This window comes from Uranotaenia lowii, chromosome 2 (genome assembly GCF_029784155.1).
Source record: "Uranotaenia lowii strain MFRU-FL chromosome 2, ASM2978415v1, whole genome shotgun sequence".
NCBI classification, from domain to species: Eukaryota; Metazoa; Arthropoda; class Insecta; order Diptera; family Culicidae; genus Uranotaenia; species Uranotaenia lowii.
Genome location: NC_073692.1, coordinates 156,797,546 through 156,815,273, shown reverse-complemented (window position 1 = coordinate 156,815,273; position 17,728 = coordinate 156,797,546). Strand labels below are relative to the sequence as shown.

The following is a 17,728-nucleotide window of genomic DNA, read 5'->3' as shown; positions in this document are numbered from 1 at the left end:
TGCGTTATTATACATCGTGGTTTCCCCCGAAACTAATGGTCCTGAAATGTACAAAAACTTCTTCCGGGAAGCCTCCCGGAGGAGCAAGGGATGTGATAAAAAATCAGAACCAACTCGTCTGACGGGAGAAACTGGATTGAATTTTATTTTCCAAATTTTACATAAGTCCACTTGAACGATGATGACGGTTGATGATGCGTCCGTCATCGATGTTCCGTTGATGATGCCTCCGTTGGCATAAAATGTGCACTTTTCTGGAGTGGCGTGCCACCAGCACCTTCGATGGTGTCCAGTTGGGTTAGTGTCTGTCATTTTGGTGCTGCTGACCTCAGCACCAAATATGCTGCCCGTGTCAGCATCAAATGTGCACGGCTTCTACACTTGAGCGATGCCAAGCTTCGCTCGCTTGGCATGCTCTTCCAGTTGGCGCAGCCTGCGTTGGCTGCGCCGCCAATGAAATACGAGCGCGGCTATCAACAGAGCCACGATGAAGGCCCCGTCCACTGAATACGATGCCACATCGTGCATCGTGATGGAATTGGAAACGTTCGAGTCTCCTTCAAATGGCCACATAGTTTTCTTTGTAACAAATAACTGATCGATAAATCGAATTATCAATTCGATTTATTCGATCAGTTTGCTGATGTAGCACTTGAATCTGTTGCTTGTCGCTGGTGTTTCCATCGGCGGGGATGTTTTCATAGGGTGGTCACCCACTCTGAATTTGAGTGCTTCCATTTTCTCCCCCCTTTGGGACGAGGGCGTAGCCTACCGTCCCAAATCATTTGTGGTGCTTGCGGCGGGGGGTCATCTTCAAGTTCGATTATTTCGGGTGGAGGTGGTCGTTCATCAGAGGCCACACCTTCTGGTTGTTGAGTTGTTGATGCAATTTCGGGATCTTCGTCTTCTTCTATTGGTAAAGGGGCTAGCGTTCTTACGTTACGCTTGTAGATCCCGGAGGAGGTTCGCACGACTGCCACTCGGACTATTCCATCCTCGCCTGGATACACTTGAGTAATGATTCCCATAGGCCATCTTGCTACAGGAATGTTGTCGTCTCCGACCAGTACTACTTGACCAATTTTGACGTTAGCTTTTTGTTTGGTCCATTTTGCATAATCTCGCAGTTGATGAAGATATTCGTCTCTCCACCTTCTCCAGAATTGTTCGATTTGTGATTGTATTCGTTTCCATCTAGTCGTTAGGTTGTTTGCGCTTTCATTTTGTGTTGGAATAGGTACAGTCAGCATTGGCCGACCTATCAAAAAATGTCCAGGCGTGAGTGCGGTTGGTGCATCAGGCGTCGTGTAGATCGGTGTTAGCGGCCGCGAGTTCATTACTGCGGCTACTTGATAAAATAGTGTTTGAAGTTCCATTATATTCAGCTGAACTCCTCTGGCGGCTGCGCTGAATAGACGTTTGGCTACTTTTATGTTCGATTCCCAGAGTCCCCCGAAGTTCGGACTTCGAGGCGGGATAAACGAAAATCGTATTCCATGACTGGCTGCTGAGTCAACTAGTTTGTTCTGAAATACTTCGTTGTTGTATGTTTTTCGTAGGCGATTTAGTTCTCTGCTAGCTCCTACGAAGTTGCGTCCGTTGTCGGAGTAAATAATATCTGGAACTCCTCTTACAGCTGTGAATCGAAGCAGCGCTGATATGAAGGCTGCTGCCGTCTGGTCCTCGACGACTTCTAGGTGTACGGCTTTTGTGGCGAAACATACAAAAATACATGCATAAGCCGTTGTCTTGCATTTTGATTTTTGGTTTATCAGCACCTCAAATGGACCGCATAAATCCACTCCAGTATGAGTGAATGCTGATGATTCTGTTACTCTTGGTGTTGGTAATTGTCCCATCTGCTGCTGTAGGCGTTTGGGGCGTGCTCTTGTACACAATATGCATTGTTGGATGACTCCCTGAACTGTTCTTCTCAGGTCCTTCATCCAGAACTTTTGTCTGAATTCGTTTATTATTATGTTCATTCCTGCGTGAAAGTTACTTTCATGGATATGTCGAAGTATGACTCTTGAAAATGGGTGCGATTTAGGAATGAGCACGGGATTCTTTTGAGATGCAGGCATTTCTGCACTATTTAATCTTCCTGAGACGTGTATTACGCCATTTTTCACGTTTGCGTTCAAGTGTTGGAATGGTCCCTTTGAAGTTACCTCTCCCTTTTTCCTTAATTCTGCCACTTCATTTGGGTAGATAGTGGCTTGCATGATTTTGGATATTAGCAATAATCCTTCTTCTAATTCATTCGCGGTGAGTGGCCCGGACCGTTTCTCATATGTGATGTCCGAATAACCTTTGCTTCTTTGCATGTTGTGGATTGCTCGATTGATCCACGCGAAATGTCTTACTGTTTTGCTGAATGAGTTGTGATGAGGGAATTCTGATATGTAGTCTTTACACTCCTTTCCCTTGGCTGCTACAAGCAGAACAGCAGGTCTTTTGATTTTCTCTTGTTCAGCTGTCACATCGTATTGGTATCCTGGTAGGGGATATCTCTCTCTTTTTTGGATGGATTCTGGTCCGTGTGACCAGAAGTTCAACTTTGATTCTATCAATTTCTTGACTGGTACTCCTCTGGAGACCATATCTGCAGGGTTTTCTTTGGTCGAGACGTACTTCCAACGGTCTGGGTCCGTCCATGCATGTATTTTTTCTACTCTGTTTCTGATGAATGTCCCCCAGCGTGTACTAGAAGATTTTATCCAACTCAGTGTCACCTGGGAGTCGCTGTAGTAATATTCCGATGTGATTCGTTGCCCTAGTATTCCTTTTATTCTGGAGGCGAGTTCTGCTAGCAATACTGCTGCTAGCAGTTCTAGACGTGGAAGAGTAACCTTTTTTAGAGGTGCTACCCGTGACTTGGCGCATAACAGGTTTGTGCGTTCTTCGCCTTGCAAATCGATCGAATGCATGTAGATGACGCATCCGTAAGCTTTCTCCGATGCGTCACTGAATCCGTGCAAGTCAAGGACAATGGTTTGGCTTGGGATTGTCATCCTTTGAATCTCGATAGATTTCAATTCTGTTAAAGATGCTTCAAAGATTCTCCACTGCTGAAGAGAACGGTCTGGAACTTCGTCGTCCCAGCTAATGTTGTGAGTCCATAAATCCTGCATTAGGATCTTGGCCGTGATGATTACTGGTTGGATTAGACCAATGGGGTCGTACAACCTCAGTATCTTCGAGACCATTTGTCTTTTCGTTAGTGATCTGATTACTTCGTTCGAATTCTTTACATTGATGAACTGGAACACATCATTCATGGGGTTCCAGCCCACTCCTAGAGTTTTAATAACTTCCTGGTCTCCTACTTGAATCAGGGGTTCCAGATCTTTCTCCGGAATGCCCTCCAGTACACTGTTATCATTTGAAGCCCACTTTCGTAGTGGAAATCCGTGGAGTGATAGGGCATGTTCGATGCCTTCCTTTAATTCAATAAGTTCGGAGGTGGAGGAGGCTCCGATCATGAGATTATCAACGTAGAATGAGTTTTGAATTGCATCTGCTACTTTTGCGTTTACTTCACGATAGTCTTCTGCAGCTTCATGTAGAGCTCGACAGGCTAAAAACGAGGAAGACGCTTCACCGTATGTGACAGTCGTATCTGTATGCTCTCATAGGCTCGTTGGGGTTGTTGCGCCACAATATGCATTGTAGCCAAGTGTCTTCGTATGCGACAAGTGTTTGTCTGTACATTTTGGCGACGTCTGCCACTAATACCTTGTTGTGAGTTCTGAACTCAATCAGTAGATCGAAGAGTTCCTTTTGGATGGTGGGTCCCACCATTTGAATATCGTTGAGGGATATTCCGTTCGATGTTTTCGCGCTGGCATCAAACACTACCCTTAATTTGGTAGAGGTTGATTCAGGCTTTACTACACATGAGTGAGGTATAAAGTATTTAACTTTATGAAAATCGTCAGCTGTGATGGGTGCCATGTGTCCCATATGTTCATATTCGTTCATAAATGTGCGATATTCTTCGTAGAGATCTTGGTTGTTTTGAAGTCTTCGCTCCAGTGAGAGAAATCTTCTGTGAACTTGTTGATACGAGTCCCCCAATGATGATGGATCTCCGCATAATGGTATGCGGGTGATATATCTGCCATCAGCAGCTATTTGCAACGTTTGTTTAAAGTGTAATTCGGCTTCACTTTCATTTGTTTGTTTTGGTTCCCACTCGTGGGGACTACATTCTTCGAGACGCCAAAACTTCTCGATAAGTTTGGCTAATTCATCTTGGGGGAAATTTGATTCATTTTTGGCAACATAAACTATTGCTGTGTCAATTGTTGTGGAACTCCCTTGTTGAAGTACTCCACATGCTACCCAACCTAGGATCGTTTCCTGAAAGTTGGGGCCATTCATAGTGTTGAGTCGACCGGGCCCTAATATTTTGAAGAACACTCTCGCTCCTAGGAGAATGTCTATTTCGCCGGATTTGTAGAACGTCGGATCTGCGAGTTCTAGTTCGTTCGGGATGGTCAGCTCATTTTCATCTAATGTTGTGCAGGGTTGGTTTTCCAAGATCTTGGGCACTATCATCAATTCCAGTGCCTCTTCGAAATTATTGTATTTGGAGGTCATTATTGTGCTAATGCCTCTTCTCACAGTTAATTGTCCACCAATTCCATTTATGGTAATATTGGTGGGGTGCGTGGGGATTCCTAGCGTACGAGCAGCCTTTTCTGTGATCGTTTCTATCTGGCTGCCTGAATCTAATAAGCATCGAAGAGAATGCCACTCATTCTCTCCTGAAACGTTTACGATCGCCGTGCCTAGGAAGACATATTCTTCTCGTTCTAGTCACTTTTGTGATGACGATGTGGACGCCTGAGCGACGTCTTTTCCTGGAGTGGTGCGAGATTCGGATTCCCCTTTGTATACGGTGTCCCTGTGCAGCAAAGTGTGATGCTTGCCGTTACAGGTTTGACATTTTTTGTTTGATTTGCATGTTTTAGTAGAGTGTCCTTGTAGGAGGCAATTGAAACAGTGCCTCCCGTATTTTACGGATTCCCATCTTTCCGAGATGTCCATCTTCGTGAATTTTGGACACATAAATACCGTGTGTCCGTCATTGGAGCAGAAGAAACATCGCAGGGTGACTCCTTTCTCATTGTTTGCAGGGGCCTTGACGCTGACTACAGCAGCGCTTCTAAACTGAGGCCGATGATTAACATGGGCAGCTTCGGCAGCTGCCTTGCACGTAAGTTGATTTGCGAGTTTTTCCAATTCTGATTTAAAATCAGCCCACGAATAAATCTTCTGCAAGTCCATTTTCTCTTCAATCTTCAGTAAGGTGGATTCATCCAATCGCTCTTTAACGATGCAGACAAGTAAACCGCTGGCAATGCAGCCTAGATTGCCGACCTGTTCATTGGCTATCTGCTTTGTGGCAGATAGCAATGTGTCGACGGCATCGATCAGTGTTAGAATCGCTCGTTGCGATGGTTTAGTCATCTTTTTTAATTTTAGTAGGTTGAAGAAGTAGCCTTCGAATGCTACTCTCTTTTTGTAAAATCTTTCCTCCAGCTTAGCCCATGCCTCGTGGAAGGGTAGGCCAGAGTTCTCGAGTGCCTCACAAGTGTTTCTGGCAGGCTCGTACTCGAGACATTTTGCGAGAAATGCGTATTTGTTTGCATCCTCTGTGAGAGTGGAGACTCGTTTATCAAACCGAGCCTTAAAGGATATCCACTCTGTAGCTGCTCCGTGGAATTTGGGCAGCTCCAATCGAGGTAAATGATCCGTGCGAGCATTTACTGTTGCCATCGTCTGGTCGAGCAGATTGGCCGTACCTCCCGGGGAGGCATCTCGTCTTTCTGCTTTTTCTTGTTTGCGGATCCACCCAAGCAGATCCGTTTTGGTGTCGCAATACATGGTCATCAACGGGCCCCGTCGGTGGCTGCCCGTGCCGTTGCCTTCCAGCTTAAGCATTACGCTAGAAGCCTGTTGGAACAAGGATTCCAACAGGTCATGTTTCGATTGTAAGTATATTACCGATGGCAGCGCATCGGCAGTAATACCTTTTGCATAATTGTTTAGACTTTTTATTGCCCCTTCAAGGGCGGCGAGTTGCGCCGAATAAACGGCAAGAGTGGCTTCGTCAGCCATTTTTGTGTTCTACTTACGATTTCGTAGTTAATTTATGCTGGGAGTGCCGTCGGCGCCTTCTAACTTTCTTGGTGTTACCTCATGGCCCCCTGGACCGTGTGTGGGTCCACTGTGTACCTTGCCGAAAAACGTCAAATATTCGTCTGCAGGTACCTTTCTGTATTTTCTCCCCTTCTTTGGGGGTTTCACTTTTTGTTCCGAATTACCCGGTTTATCCGGGGTGTTCATAGTTCAGTTTTCACTTTAGTATCGACGGGAAACACTTTTTTTTTTTTTTTACACTACGATTGAATTTTCCGGCATTTACGCCAGTCCACGTATGCAATAAACTGTGTGCACATTGTATTTTCCCATCTTGCACTCACTCACTTGGTTATATTGGTGGGTTCAGAATTTTTGGTTTGATTTGACATTTTGGCAAACGTGATTGTTGGGAAGACTGCTCCCCCACCGGGGGAGTTTGAGCACTTAACAATCTACAGGTTACATGGCTTCCAGCGGCACTTCTTGCTTTAGTCACTTCACTATTCTTAAATTGTCATCAGGGCAGCGCCCGAACTGTTCTTTGCCGCGTAATCGGCTCGTTCACTTTTCACTCGCGCGCGTCGATTTATTACTCAAAGACCTCGATGGCCTGTTCAATTTTGTGATTGCATTTCTGAAATCACGTCGGGGTCACCAGAAATGGTTTCCCCCGAAACTAATGGTCCTGAAATGTACAAAAACTTCTTCCGGGAAGCCTCCCGGAGGAGCAAGGGATGTGATAAAAAATCAGAACCAACTCGTCTGACGGGAGAAACTGGATTGAATTTTATTTTCCAAATTTTACATAAGTCCACTTGAACGATGATGACGGTTGATGATGCGTCCGTCATCGATGTTCCGTTGATGATGCCTCCGTTGGCATAAAATGTGCACTTTTCTGGAGTGGCGTGCCACCAGCACCTTCGATGGTGTCCAGTTGGGTTGGTGTCTGTCATTTTGGTGCTGCTGACCTCAGCACCAAATATGCTGCCCGTGTCAGCATCAAATGTGCACGGCTTCTACACTTGAGCGATGCCAAGCTTCGCTCGCTTGGCATGCTCTTCCAGTTGGCGCAGCCTGCGTTGGCTGCGCCGCCAATGAAATACGAGCGCGGCTATCAACAGAGCCACGATGAAGGCCCCGTCCACTGAATACGATGCCACATCGTGCATCGTGATGGAATTGGAAACGTTCGAGTCTCCTTCAAATGGCCACATAGTTTTCTTTGTAACAAATAACTGATCGATAAATCGAATTATCAATTCGATTTATTCGATCAGTTTGCTGATGTAGCACTTGAATCTGTTGCTTGTCGCTGGTGTTTCCATCGGCGGGGATGTTTTCATAGGGTGGTCACCCACTCTGAATTTGAGTGCTTCCACATCGTATTCAACTGAAAATTTGCATACGATAGTTTTGAGTGACGTGCAATCGATTTGAGGTATCAAATTTTGTGTAAGGGGCCGGCAAAAGGGGTCGTCCCTATTAACTTTTCAATATCTTTGTGATATTGACGTTTTTATGCGGTTCAGATGAAAATTGGTACACGAGAGTTTTGAGGGACGAGTAATCGATTTCAGGTATTAAATTCAGCGCCAGGGTTTGGCAAAGGGGGTCGTCCATATTAACCTTTCAACATTTTTACAATATCGTCGTTATTATACATCGGGTTGAGTTAAAATTTGCAGACGAAAGGGGTCGTCCATATTAATTAATTTTTCATTGTTTTAGCAATATTGACGTTATTATGCATTGGATTGCTTTGCAAATTTGCACACGGGAGTTTTGAGGAGAGGGCAATCGATTTCAGATATCAAAGATGGTATAAGAGGTTGTCATGCAGCACTCGAATCGAAATTTATACACGGGGTTTTTTTGGCACGGTCGATTGGTTCCTGATTTCAAATTAAGTAGCAGATGACTGAAAAAGAGATCGTCCAATACTTTTGCAATTATTGCTCAACAATGAATTTGAAAATGCATCTGGGAAATGCTTGGCAATTGACTTTCATACAAACTGTTCATGATATATTCCAAGTTGAAAGCGAAACGGAGTTCGTATGGGATCAGCGAATGTAGAAAATCCCATCTTCCCCCGGAGCTTTCATATTTTTTAATTTTTTGAAAATCAATTAAAGTTCATCAATATTTGTCTCACAAGAACTTTCAAATATATTTTGTTTAGAAGTGTAGATAGAATATCATCAAATTCTAGGGAAATTTGAGCATTAATTGAACTTACAACTTTAAAATTAAAATCATGAGCAGAATCAAACTGTTGGGCTAATTTTTGAGCTTTTTCTGCGTTAGTTAAAAGAAGTTAATCACCATCTTTCAAAGTAGGAATTGGCTTCTGTGGCTTTTTCAGAATTTTAGCGAATTTCCAAAATGCTTTTGAGCAGGGTTTTATGTCCTCTACTGCTTTTGCAAAATTTTCTTTACGAATAAAATTTAAACGACGTTTGATCTCTTTTTGAAGGTCGCAATAAATAAATTTTAAATAAGGATCTCTAGTTCGTTGATACTGGCGTCGACGTATGCTTTTCAGTCGTATTAAAAAATGAAGATCATCATCGATCAAAGGTTGATTAAATTTTTATTTTACTTTGGGCATTGAAGCGGCTTTAGCATTGACTATTGAAGTTGTCAATTTTTCTACAGTCAAATCAATATCTTCTTTTGAATTCAGTGGAACGTTTACATCTAAATTACGCTCAATAAAATTTCTACATTGCTCCCAGTCAGCTTTTGGAAAGTTAAATGTTGACTTAATTATTTTTTTTTAATTTATTTATTTGATCATTGGGATTTTAACATCTATGGAGCCATTCGTCCCTCACATTGTTAACTTTAAAGGGTTTTCAATGGGACTTAGGGATAAAGAAAAAGTTACTAGAAGATGGTCTGAATTGAGGTCTGCATGAGTAACTAAAGGGTGATACGGTCAAAACTTGGTCAAGGGAAAACGAGTGTAAATCGGCGAAATCGTTTATTTAAAAAATCAAATGAAATTTCTGTTTCAAGTTTAATTAGTATAAAATTCAGGAAAAATATTCAGTTAGGCTACAGCTTTTCCAAATACGAATTGCCGGGCCTTACGCTTAACACCTGCCATCAGATTTGGTACAGCCACCTTGTCCACCTTCCTCGCCGCAGAAAGCTAGTTTGCCATGAACTGCTGCTCGTCCTTAGCAGTTTTTTTTTGGTCTTCTTTAGGTTTCGCTTGACAATAGCCCAGTATTTCTCAATTGGGCGCAGCTCTGGCGTGTTGGGAGGGTTCTTGTCCTTGGGAACCACCTGCACGTTGTTGGCGGCGTACCACTCCATGGCCTTTTTACCATAATGGCCAGATGCCAAATCCGGCCAAAACAGTACGAAACAACTGTGTTTCTTCAGGAAAGACAGCAGACGTTTATTCAAACACTCTTTCAAGTAAATTTCTTGGTTGACAGTCCCGGAAGCTATGAAAATGCTGCTTTTCAAGCCCCAGGTACAGATGGCTTGCCAAACCCGATATTTCTTCGCGAACTTTTACAGTTTCATGTGCTTGAAAATATCTGCTACCTTTCCCCTTCCTTTTGCCGTATAAAACTCCTGTCCCGGAAGCTGCTTGTAGTCGGCTTCAGGGATGCCAGGTGTTGAGGAGAAAAAATCTGGGCAATTTTGAAAAAAAGTCTGTGTGTGTCTGTGCATAGGGAAGATCACAAATTCGGTACTAAACAAGAAATTTGACAATGCGTGTGAGCGGGAGGGGGGGGGGGGGGTTAGGTTATTTTGTGGCATTCGGGTTATTTTCTAGTAGAGAATTATATAACAAAACTGTTTCGTACCACTTACCATGCCGATCTTATTTTAAAAAATAATTGTTTAATGAATGATTGGTCAAATACCAATGAATACAAGCGAGATTTCAGTCTAATCTGGCATTTAAGGATCAAATCCTATGCATGAATATTGATTTCATTACTTAATTTTGAAAGTCTGTAAAATCTGGGCACTCTCAGCAAAAATCTGGGCAAAATCTGTGTCTGACCAATATCTGGACGAAGGGTCAAAAGTCTTGGTTTTACAGACAAATCTGGGCACCTGGCAACCCAGGTCGGCTTTGACGTAGGTTTCGTCGTCCATTACCACGCAGTCAAACTTCGTCAGCATCGTCGTGTACCTTTATCATCACGATTTGGAGTAACTACTTTCTTGTAAGTCGATAGTCCGGCTCGTTTTTTGGCTCGATGCACGGTTGTAGACGATACACCCAGCTTATTTGCGGCATCTCGGAGAGAGAGGTTAGGATTTCGCTTGAAACTACCGGCAACTCTCGACGAAATCGAATCACCCTTTAATTGACTACAATGCTCGCCTAAATCCGTTAGAACCAAATCAATAGTGGAGGGATTTCTAATAGAAGAAATGTTTTTATGATAATTTCTTCATGTTGGAAGATCTTTAACCCTCTACTGCATGAATTATGAAATATGTAGTTGAAAGCAATTTTTTATCGGTGAAAATAACTGCACAGAAAACATAACTGTGTCTACCACTAACTAAGAGACCAAAACAAACAAATCTATTTTTTCAATAGTTTTAATTGTTTAATTAGTGTAAAAAATTAAATAATTTTTCTTAACAATTTTTTGGGTTTTATAAATGCGGATTAAGTTTTTCAGACATCAAAACAGTTTGAAATGTTTTACAATATTTTTTTTAATATCTTTATTATAGAGATTTTCAGCTTTCAGCTGGTTCATTTCTTTTTTACAATAATGAAATTCGAACCATACGTACCACTGCAGTTAACGAAAATTACCGAACTCGATAATAAACCCGATGAAATCATTTCTCAAAATATTGACAGTTGCACAGCTCGTTGAAACCGAATAAGTATCGGATTGTGTTTACCGAAATATGTACCTGTATTTATTACCAAAAAACCGGTACGATTCAACCGAAAAATTCTATGCTCGCCAAATGGAATATCTCTATTGTTCGCCGACACATAAGCTTAAAAATTAAAAATTAAACCAAAAAAAGTTACCTCTACCTTCATCTTGATTTTTCGCTCATAATACTGAAACATAATAAAAAAGTTTTGTGTGACTAAAAAATCTTGAGATCATGTAGAAATCGGTTCAGTAGTTCTTCAGATATAAGGTGCAATATCTAGCGCTCCCACTTTTTTCTGAGCTAGGGCTTTAGTGTAACTTAAACAGATACCAGGTCTTTTAGTTCTGTTTTTCATGTAGGCTTTCAGAGAGCATCCTTGAAAAATTTAAAATACCATAAATTCGTTAGGGTTTCCATAAAACTTTTTTGGGACATAAAAATATAAAGGGTCGATTGAACTTACCAAACTTATTCTTATCTAGGGGGTTTAACAAGTTAATCATCTGAATTTAAATATCAACACTATTTTTTTATATGTAAACATAATTTATTCCGAATTATTGGGAAAAACACATGTACCAGCAATTATATATACAACTTAACTATTTACTTATTCCACAAGTTGTGGTTAAGGTAGATTGTTGTCTATTTCTCAAATCTAAAAATTATTATTGATTGTACTCAACTGGTGAAAAAACTTTTAGAGTAGAAAATAAAAAAGAAAGAAAAAACACGCGAGGATAAAAACTACCGCTAGATGAGAAAATGAACTGCAACTGAGTTCGTCACAATCCTCTCTGGTCATGCATTCTGCAAAAATCTCTTCCGGTCAGGGCAACACTTCGGCACCGTTCGCCACGTAATGTTCTTGCAGTGCATTGCTGCTGCCTCTGTTGCAATTCTTCGCCTTCATCTTCCTCCGAATCACCGTGTTCAGTTAGTGGAGTCATACTTCGTCTCCCAACTGAACCGTTTCTAGTTAAAGGAGTTTGAGATCTCTCACGTGAAAACCTCGATCGTAAAGTCCCAAGATAAGATAACCGGTCATTCTCTTCCTCTGTTTGATCTTGCGAACGGCTCGCAGGAACAGGAACTTCAAGATCACGCCTGGAAGTGCCCGGTTGCGGTTGTGATGGTACTGAGGGCTCGGTTTGATTATTACGGCGCCTGTGTCTTGATTGATTGGATCTTGGCGGTTTTGGGACGAACTTGAGCGCTATTCGACAGATTACGTCGGCTAAAATGAAGCTTACTAATACTACGCTCAACTGGATGACATCAGATTCGAAAAGATCAAGTAAGTTAACCATAAGGTTTCCCGGTACCAATAATATGAAGAAAATTCTAATGAATTTATCTACCCCGATAAAGGACAAACAAATCATTCCTAAAACAAGGTAACAGAAGTGTACAACAATAGTGTTCATCTTTCTTAAGATGTAATCACTTCCTCCAACTTTTTCCGTAATCCAGTTAAGTTTTTGGTTAAAATCTTTCTGTAAGGCACCTATCATTGTCAACATGTTGGCAACTGTATTGTTAATTTTTTGCAGCTGTCCTAATGTGTATTGGTATTGTTCTTCCGCTGCTTTGTGATGAGATGCAAAATGTGTTCCTGTCTCGTCAATTTTGTTCGATATCATGGCAGCATGTTTTTGTAAAGTTTCCATATCTGAAAGCAACGAAGCATGATTCAGTTTGCTCCTTTTGGATTGCGACTCCAGTTGCTTGATACTATCGTCGATCCTAGTACGTAAATCTGTCAGCAAAATTGCTACCTCTTGTTGACCAGCACGAATCAAACTTTTCTCGCGTACTAGTTCTCGGAAGTTTGATTCAACTTTGGCCCTATGGGTTTCGGACAGTCTCATAATATCACCCTGCTGACTGATGATTCGATCATTATTAGCCGACATCTCATCAATCGCTTCCTGTGTGACACTTTGCAATTCTTTCTGGTTTTCCGCGAGCTGACCCATCATTGTTATCTGTTCGTGCGCCGTACTCATCAATTTGTTAACGGTAAGCTCGGTTAGTCCTCGAAACTGATCATGGCGTACACTAGCGCAAACGGCTTTGGCACGATTCGTCACCAAATGGTAGGCATTCCATGTATCTGGATCCATATTAGACGTACATTCCTTCAGGCTCATCTGCTCAGTGCAAGGATAGATACGACGTCCTTCCGAGTCAGACTGACAGTTCAGTAACATGACGGCCAGTTTGCCAATCTCCTCAGCATTCAACTGGTTGCAAGAGTTTTTCAGCTTCAAGATTACCCTATGATGGCAAAAATCCAATTTGGACAAATTATTCCCGATCCATTTTGAAGCCTCTCGCAAAAACGCTTCATCACCTTCGGCCAATTCGTACGGCACCCCTGGCAAAGTGTCTACCGCGGTGTCGGGATTAGCTGAAATTTTAAGAATTATTTAAAAAAGATTTTTTGTCAAAATATTGTTACTCTAACTTACAATTTTCAGATGAAGGCCATATATAATCAACAAACGAGGTTTTTCCGCAAGTTAAAAAAAGCATCAATACAAGAACTGTAAACCTAAAAAAGAATGAACATAACATTTCCGTATTTCTAATAAATTGTATTGTATTTACCTTGACTTATATTTCCAAAAAATCATCTCGCTGAAATGTTTTGTCGGGCTATTTTTCCGATTCACTTTTGTTCTTTAACCGGTGCCAAGTTAACCTTCATCAGAATTCGCATCACAAAACAAAAATGAGTGAAAACGTTTATAAATAGCCCCGTTACACTTTAAGGTTTTTATGGACAACGCCAAAGCATTTTGATTAAAAAGAATTAACGCATTAAACAGTAATCATAATCTTTGGGAAGTAAGTTAATATAAACGCTGTAAATAAAGCAAAACAAACGTAATGGAGTCGATAATTTAGCGCGGCAATTAATTTGTTACTTTTTCCTGGAGCGTTTGTGTCGTTTGTGTACAAAATCTACAAAAAGCAAAGTGAGTGTGTTTTGATTTGAAACCGCGTGCGACATCGACATCCGAAAGGAACTCTTTTTCAGGTAGCTCAGATTTTGACAGCATAACAATGTAGAACCAGCTGTTCCAGGGTAGAGAATTTATTCAGTTTATTTAAGCAGAAGTTTTAGTTCAACTTAGTTACTATTCAATTAAAATGGTATTTGGAACGCAATATACATATCAATGCGTGTTTTTCTGTACAAATAAGTATCCTAAACCTTAATCCCAGCAAGGATATTATATTCTATCCCAGTCAACACTATAAGCAACGCATTTTGATGGCTGCAAACGCTTGTTTGTGAAACCTGAGACTCTACCAAGCCTTTCGAACAAAATGGGTGCACGTCCAGTAACTCGTTAAAGCAACCAGAATAACCTAATATCAACTACAACTAAGGCTTGAATATTGTTCAACCAAAAAGCGTTGAAAATTTCTTACTTGAAATCCGGTTTTCGCTTTCCAATTAAACTGTCTTTTTTCAAATCAACTTAAATAAACCTACATATACTTACTTACTTAATGGTCCAGCGTCGATTCTCCGGCACATAGGGCCGTTTTAAAAGACCTCCACTGTTGACGATCCGGAGCCAGCGTCTTCACTTGATCCTAGTCAAGATTCATGTCGACAGCTCGGATTTCGGCGGCGAGGCTTTGCCGCCACGAGTTTCTGGGTCTGCCTCTTCTCCGATGTCCTTCTGGATTCCATTCAAGCGCCTCTCTGCAAATATCGTTCGTCAACCCATATACGGATTTGACGTTTGAGTTGAAGTTGAAGATTCGGATTTTTGTTCGTACTGAAATCTGACGTGACCGCCAGATATTCCGGAGACACGCAAACGCGATCGGGCTTTTCTGATTCGGGTTTCGATGTCTTTCAAGGCGTTATCCTACATATAACTATTGACTAAATTCACATTTTATTAGAAATAACAAAAATTTAAAACCGGTGCTATTATCACAGCTATTATTGCTCTTAGAAGCATAATTGATGTGATTATGTTGCACATCAGTGCGATGAGTTCCTGATGTAGGGCACTCATTATAAAAGGGGATCCTCAGTGAGGAACGAAAGTGTACAAAAACAACAAACAATTTTGTATGTTTATTGGAATCACTGAAATCAAACAAACCGCAGCACCACTTAAGCACCTTTTTACATCAACATTATTTACTCAAGTTTAACAAAGGAAGTGATTTTTTTAATGAAACAAACTACTATTCAAGACATAGTTAAAGTTTAATGCATTGTCTTCTTTCTGGAGAAAGCTTCAACCAGTTCAGTCAAGACAAGTGTAGATCGTTCAGGTAAGTATAAAAATGATAATTGGTTACACATTGAGGAAATTATTAGTCGGTATGCACCCGCTGATTATAGTAATGCAATAGAACTAAGCCTTTCCAGATAGTATTGGGACAGCAGAATCCAAACCACAATGGACGTTCTCATTGAACCCGACTGTTACAAAGTATGTCGGATCTGCATGGAAACGTGTGAAGAAGATTTTGTCTGCGTATATGATGAGTTCGAAGACCTAATAATGATGGATGTGATTGCGGAATGCGCACGAGTTGAGGTAACAAATTTTGCTTTCATCAACAGTATGTGGCACAAGCACAACTAACGTATCTATCTAGGAGATTAATAACTACCTTATCTTCGATTTCATTTCATGATTCATCGATCGGAAACTTTCTTGTGTCGGGCCTAACAGATAAGGAAGGATGATGCTCTTCCGAGAAACATCTGTAGAAGCTGTGCTGAATACATGATAATAGCTTATCACATCATTCAAAAGTGTCGTGATTCCGATCAAAGCTTGAGATCCATATTTAAACACGAGATTGATTTACGAGCCAAACACGAAAATAAGGAACATAACTTCGGTAGTTCTGAGCTCCATGAAGACGAAATCAACCCCGAGGAGTACGCATTTCTTTTAACCGAAGCATACGACGATATGTTAGACCACGTGGGAGACTTCATTAATGAAGGTTCAAACGTTTTGGATGGTCAGGTCAATGTAAAACGTGAAATTGAATTTGTCAACTCAGCATCTAATAACGTGGCAATCAACGAAGGTACAGAGAAGAACAATGAACTACCTCAAACTGACCCAATCATAACTCCTATGCCGATCAAATGTTGCGGATGTAAGCAATACTTTTCGGATGAAAATGAACTGAAAACCCATTCCGAAGTTTCGCACTTCAAAGAGGGCACTGGTCAGGACCCAGCGAAACCGTTCGTCTGCACAATTTGTTACAAAACGTTTTCCGCGTCTCATCTGTTGAAGGAACACAAGAGAACCGTGAACCGGAAATTCGCCTGTCGCCATTGTGGGAAAAGCTTCATGACACAGGCAAATCTAGATACCCACTTCAAACACCACGAGCAATACAAAAATGGCATCAAGTGTTGCGGATGTCGGAAGGAATTTGAAAATGCAGATGAATTGTTTTATCATTCACAGCAGGTTCACAAACCAGAGCAAACTTCCAACACAGAGAAGCCATACGAATGCGATGTCTGTTTCCGTAGATATCCTACCCGGAAATCCTTAGTTAGCCATAAACGTCTTATCCAACAGTATCAATGCGAACAATGCGGCGAATTTTTCTTGAAACACTCTTTTCTCATTAATCACGAACAAACATACCATCCTCCGAAGAAACAACAGGAGGATATAGCACGTTGCTGTGGTTGCCGAAAGGAGTTTTCCAACGCGCAAATGCTTATGGAGCACATCTCAATCCATCATCCACCAGTTCCAGAGGACAAACAGAAACCGTACGTGTGTGAAACGTGCCACAAAATATTCAAATTCGAAGTGAACCTCAAAATACATCGGAAAAAAGCTACGCAAACTAGGAAATATGACTGCAGAGTTTGTGGCCGCAGCTTCAAACGGTCTTGTGACAAGAGCAACCATGAAGCGACACATTCCACCGAACTTCCGTTTGCATGTTCGATTTGTTCAAAACGTTTCAAGAAAAAAATCTACCTCCGGACCCATTTAAAAATCCACGATACAAATGCCCCGAAAAGTTTCATCTGTCAACATTGTGGCAAAGCATTTCGTACCAGGGACCTCCTTCGGATTCACAGCATTTCCCATAGTGAGGAGCGCAAGTACATTTGTCCTTCCTGTCCGGCTACGTTCAAGAGGCTGTACTGCCTTAAAGTGCACACCAAAACCCATTTGCCTGAAAAAGCCTACGCCTGCCATATCTGCCCGAAACGTGTATCGCAACTATCGGACCTCAAGCGTCATCTACGTACTCATGCTCCAGGCGACGAAGCCAAGCCGTTCCAGTGCGAGTACTGTTTGAGGCGCTATCCTCGCAAGGATTATCTTAAGCAGCACATCCGCAAGCAACATCTGGAGAAGGCTGACATGATACTTGTCGAAGAAGTTGCGTTGGAGTTCAGGGAGAACGAACAAGGGGCGGAATTGCTATTTCTGGAGGAGGCGGCTGTCTGATATTTCACTAGGAAGGAACATATAGTTCGAATGAACGGGTTATTTTTCTATACATTGAGATACGTTTTATCCAGCTTTTTCTAACTCGTGAAATTTAAGTTTGAATATTTTAAGAAGTAAACTGAAAAACAGTCGTTGGTTAAATTTAAATAAAGAGCTTATAATACATATAAGGCTTTCTCTATAGATGATGTTATAGTTGA

The 17,728-nt window shown here is 41.5% G+C and overlaps 3 protein-coding genes across 5 annotated transcripts; 1 reads left to right on the top strand and 2 right to left on the bottom strand.

The window, feature by feature from the left end:
- Window positions 1-375: 375 nt before the first annotated feature.
- On the bottom strand, window positions 376-4,605 carry LOC129741997 (uncharacterized). The gene is made up of 3 exons (XM_055733841.1): window positions 3,669-4,605; window positions 773-3,580; window positions 376-557 (listed from the first exon to the last, which is right to left on the bottom strand). Exons 1-3 carry the CDS (start codon window positions 4,603-4,605, stop codon window positions 376-378), a joined length of 3,927 nt encoding a protein of 1,308 aa, XP_055589816.1.
- Window positions 4,606-11,692: 7,087 nt separating this feature from the next.
- LOC129745875 (protein brambleberry-like) lies at window positions 11,693-14,016 on the bottom strand. Its single transcript, XM_055739245.1, has 3 exons — window positions 13,651-14,016; window positions 13,512-13,594; window positions 11,693-13,450 (listed from the first exon to the last, which is right to left on the bottom strand). Exons 1-3 carry the CDS (start codon window positions 13,674-13,676, stop codon window positions 11,823-11,825), a joined length of 1,737 nt encoding a protein of 578 aa, XP_055595220.1. The 5' UTR covers window positions 13,677-14,016; the 3' UTR covers window positions 11,693-11,822.
- A 1,075-nt stretch (window positions 14,017-15,091) lies between these two features.
- LOC129747792 (zinc finger protein ZFP2-like) lies at window positions 15,092-17,677 on the top strand. 3 transcript variants are annotated; one of them, XM_055742139.1, is made up of 3 exons: window positions 15,092-15,348; window positions 15,446-15,617; window positions 15,756-17,677. In XM_055742139.1, the coding sequence occupies exons 2-3, from the start codon at window positions 15,477-15,479 to the stop codon at window positions 17,523-17,525; spliced, it is 1,911 nt and encodes a 636-aa protein (XP_055598114.1). In that variant the 5' UTR covers window positions 15,092-15,348; window positions 15,446-15,476; the 3' UTR covers window positions 17,526-17,677. The 3 variants fall into 3 exon arrangements, with proteins under 3 accessions (XP_055598114.1, XP_055598115.1, XP_055598113.1); XM_055742140.1 differs by having other exon boundaries at window positions 15,437-15,617; XM_055742138.1 differs by having other exon boundaries at window positions 15,092-15,617.
- Window positions 17,678-17,728: the final 51 nt, after the last annotated feature.

What these genes read in the sequence shown, in the direction of transcription:
- LOC129741997 (XM_055733841.1), bottom strand. Translation starts at nt 4,605, where the DNA reads ATGACCTCCAAATACAATAATTTCGAAGAGGCACTGGAATTGATGATA. An exon ending in CGAAGACACTTGGCTACAAT is followed by an intron (nt 3,581 to 3,668) that starts GCATATTGTGGC and finishes CCTCGTTTTTAG; the next exon opens with CCTGTCGAGCTCTACATGAA. An exon ending in ACCACAAATGATTTGGGACG is followed by an intron (nt 558 to 772) that starts GTAGGCTACGCC and finishes GGCCATTTGAAG; the next exon opens with GAGACTCGAACGTTTCCAAT.
- LOC129745875 (XM_055739245.1), bottom strand. Translation starts at nt 13,676, where the DNA reads ATGATTTTTTGGAAATATAAGTCAAG. An exon ending in TTTTGGAAATATAAGTCAAG is followed by an intron (nt 13,595 to 13,650) that starts GTAAATACAATA and finishes ATTCTTTTTTAG; the next exon opens with GTTTACAGTTCTTGTATTGA. An exon ending in ATGGCCTTCATCTGAAAATT is followed by an intron (nt 13,451 to 13,511) that starts GTAAGTTAGAGT and finishes TTAAAATTTCAG; the next exon opens with CTAATCCCGACACCGCGGTA.
- LOC129747792 (XM_055742139.1), top strand. Translation starts at nt 15,477, where the DNA reads ATGGACGTTCTCATTGAACCCGACTGTTACAAAGTATGTCGGATCTGC. An exon ending in CGGAATGCGCACGAGTTGAG is followed by an intron (nt 15,618 to 15,755) that starts GTAACAAATTTT and finishes CGGGCCTAACAG; the next exon opens with ATAAGGAAGGATGATGCTCT.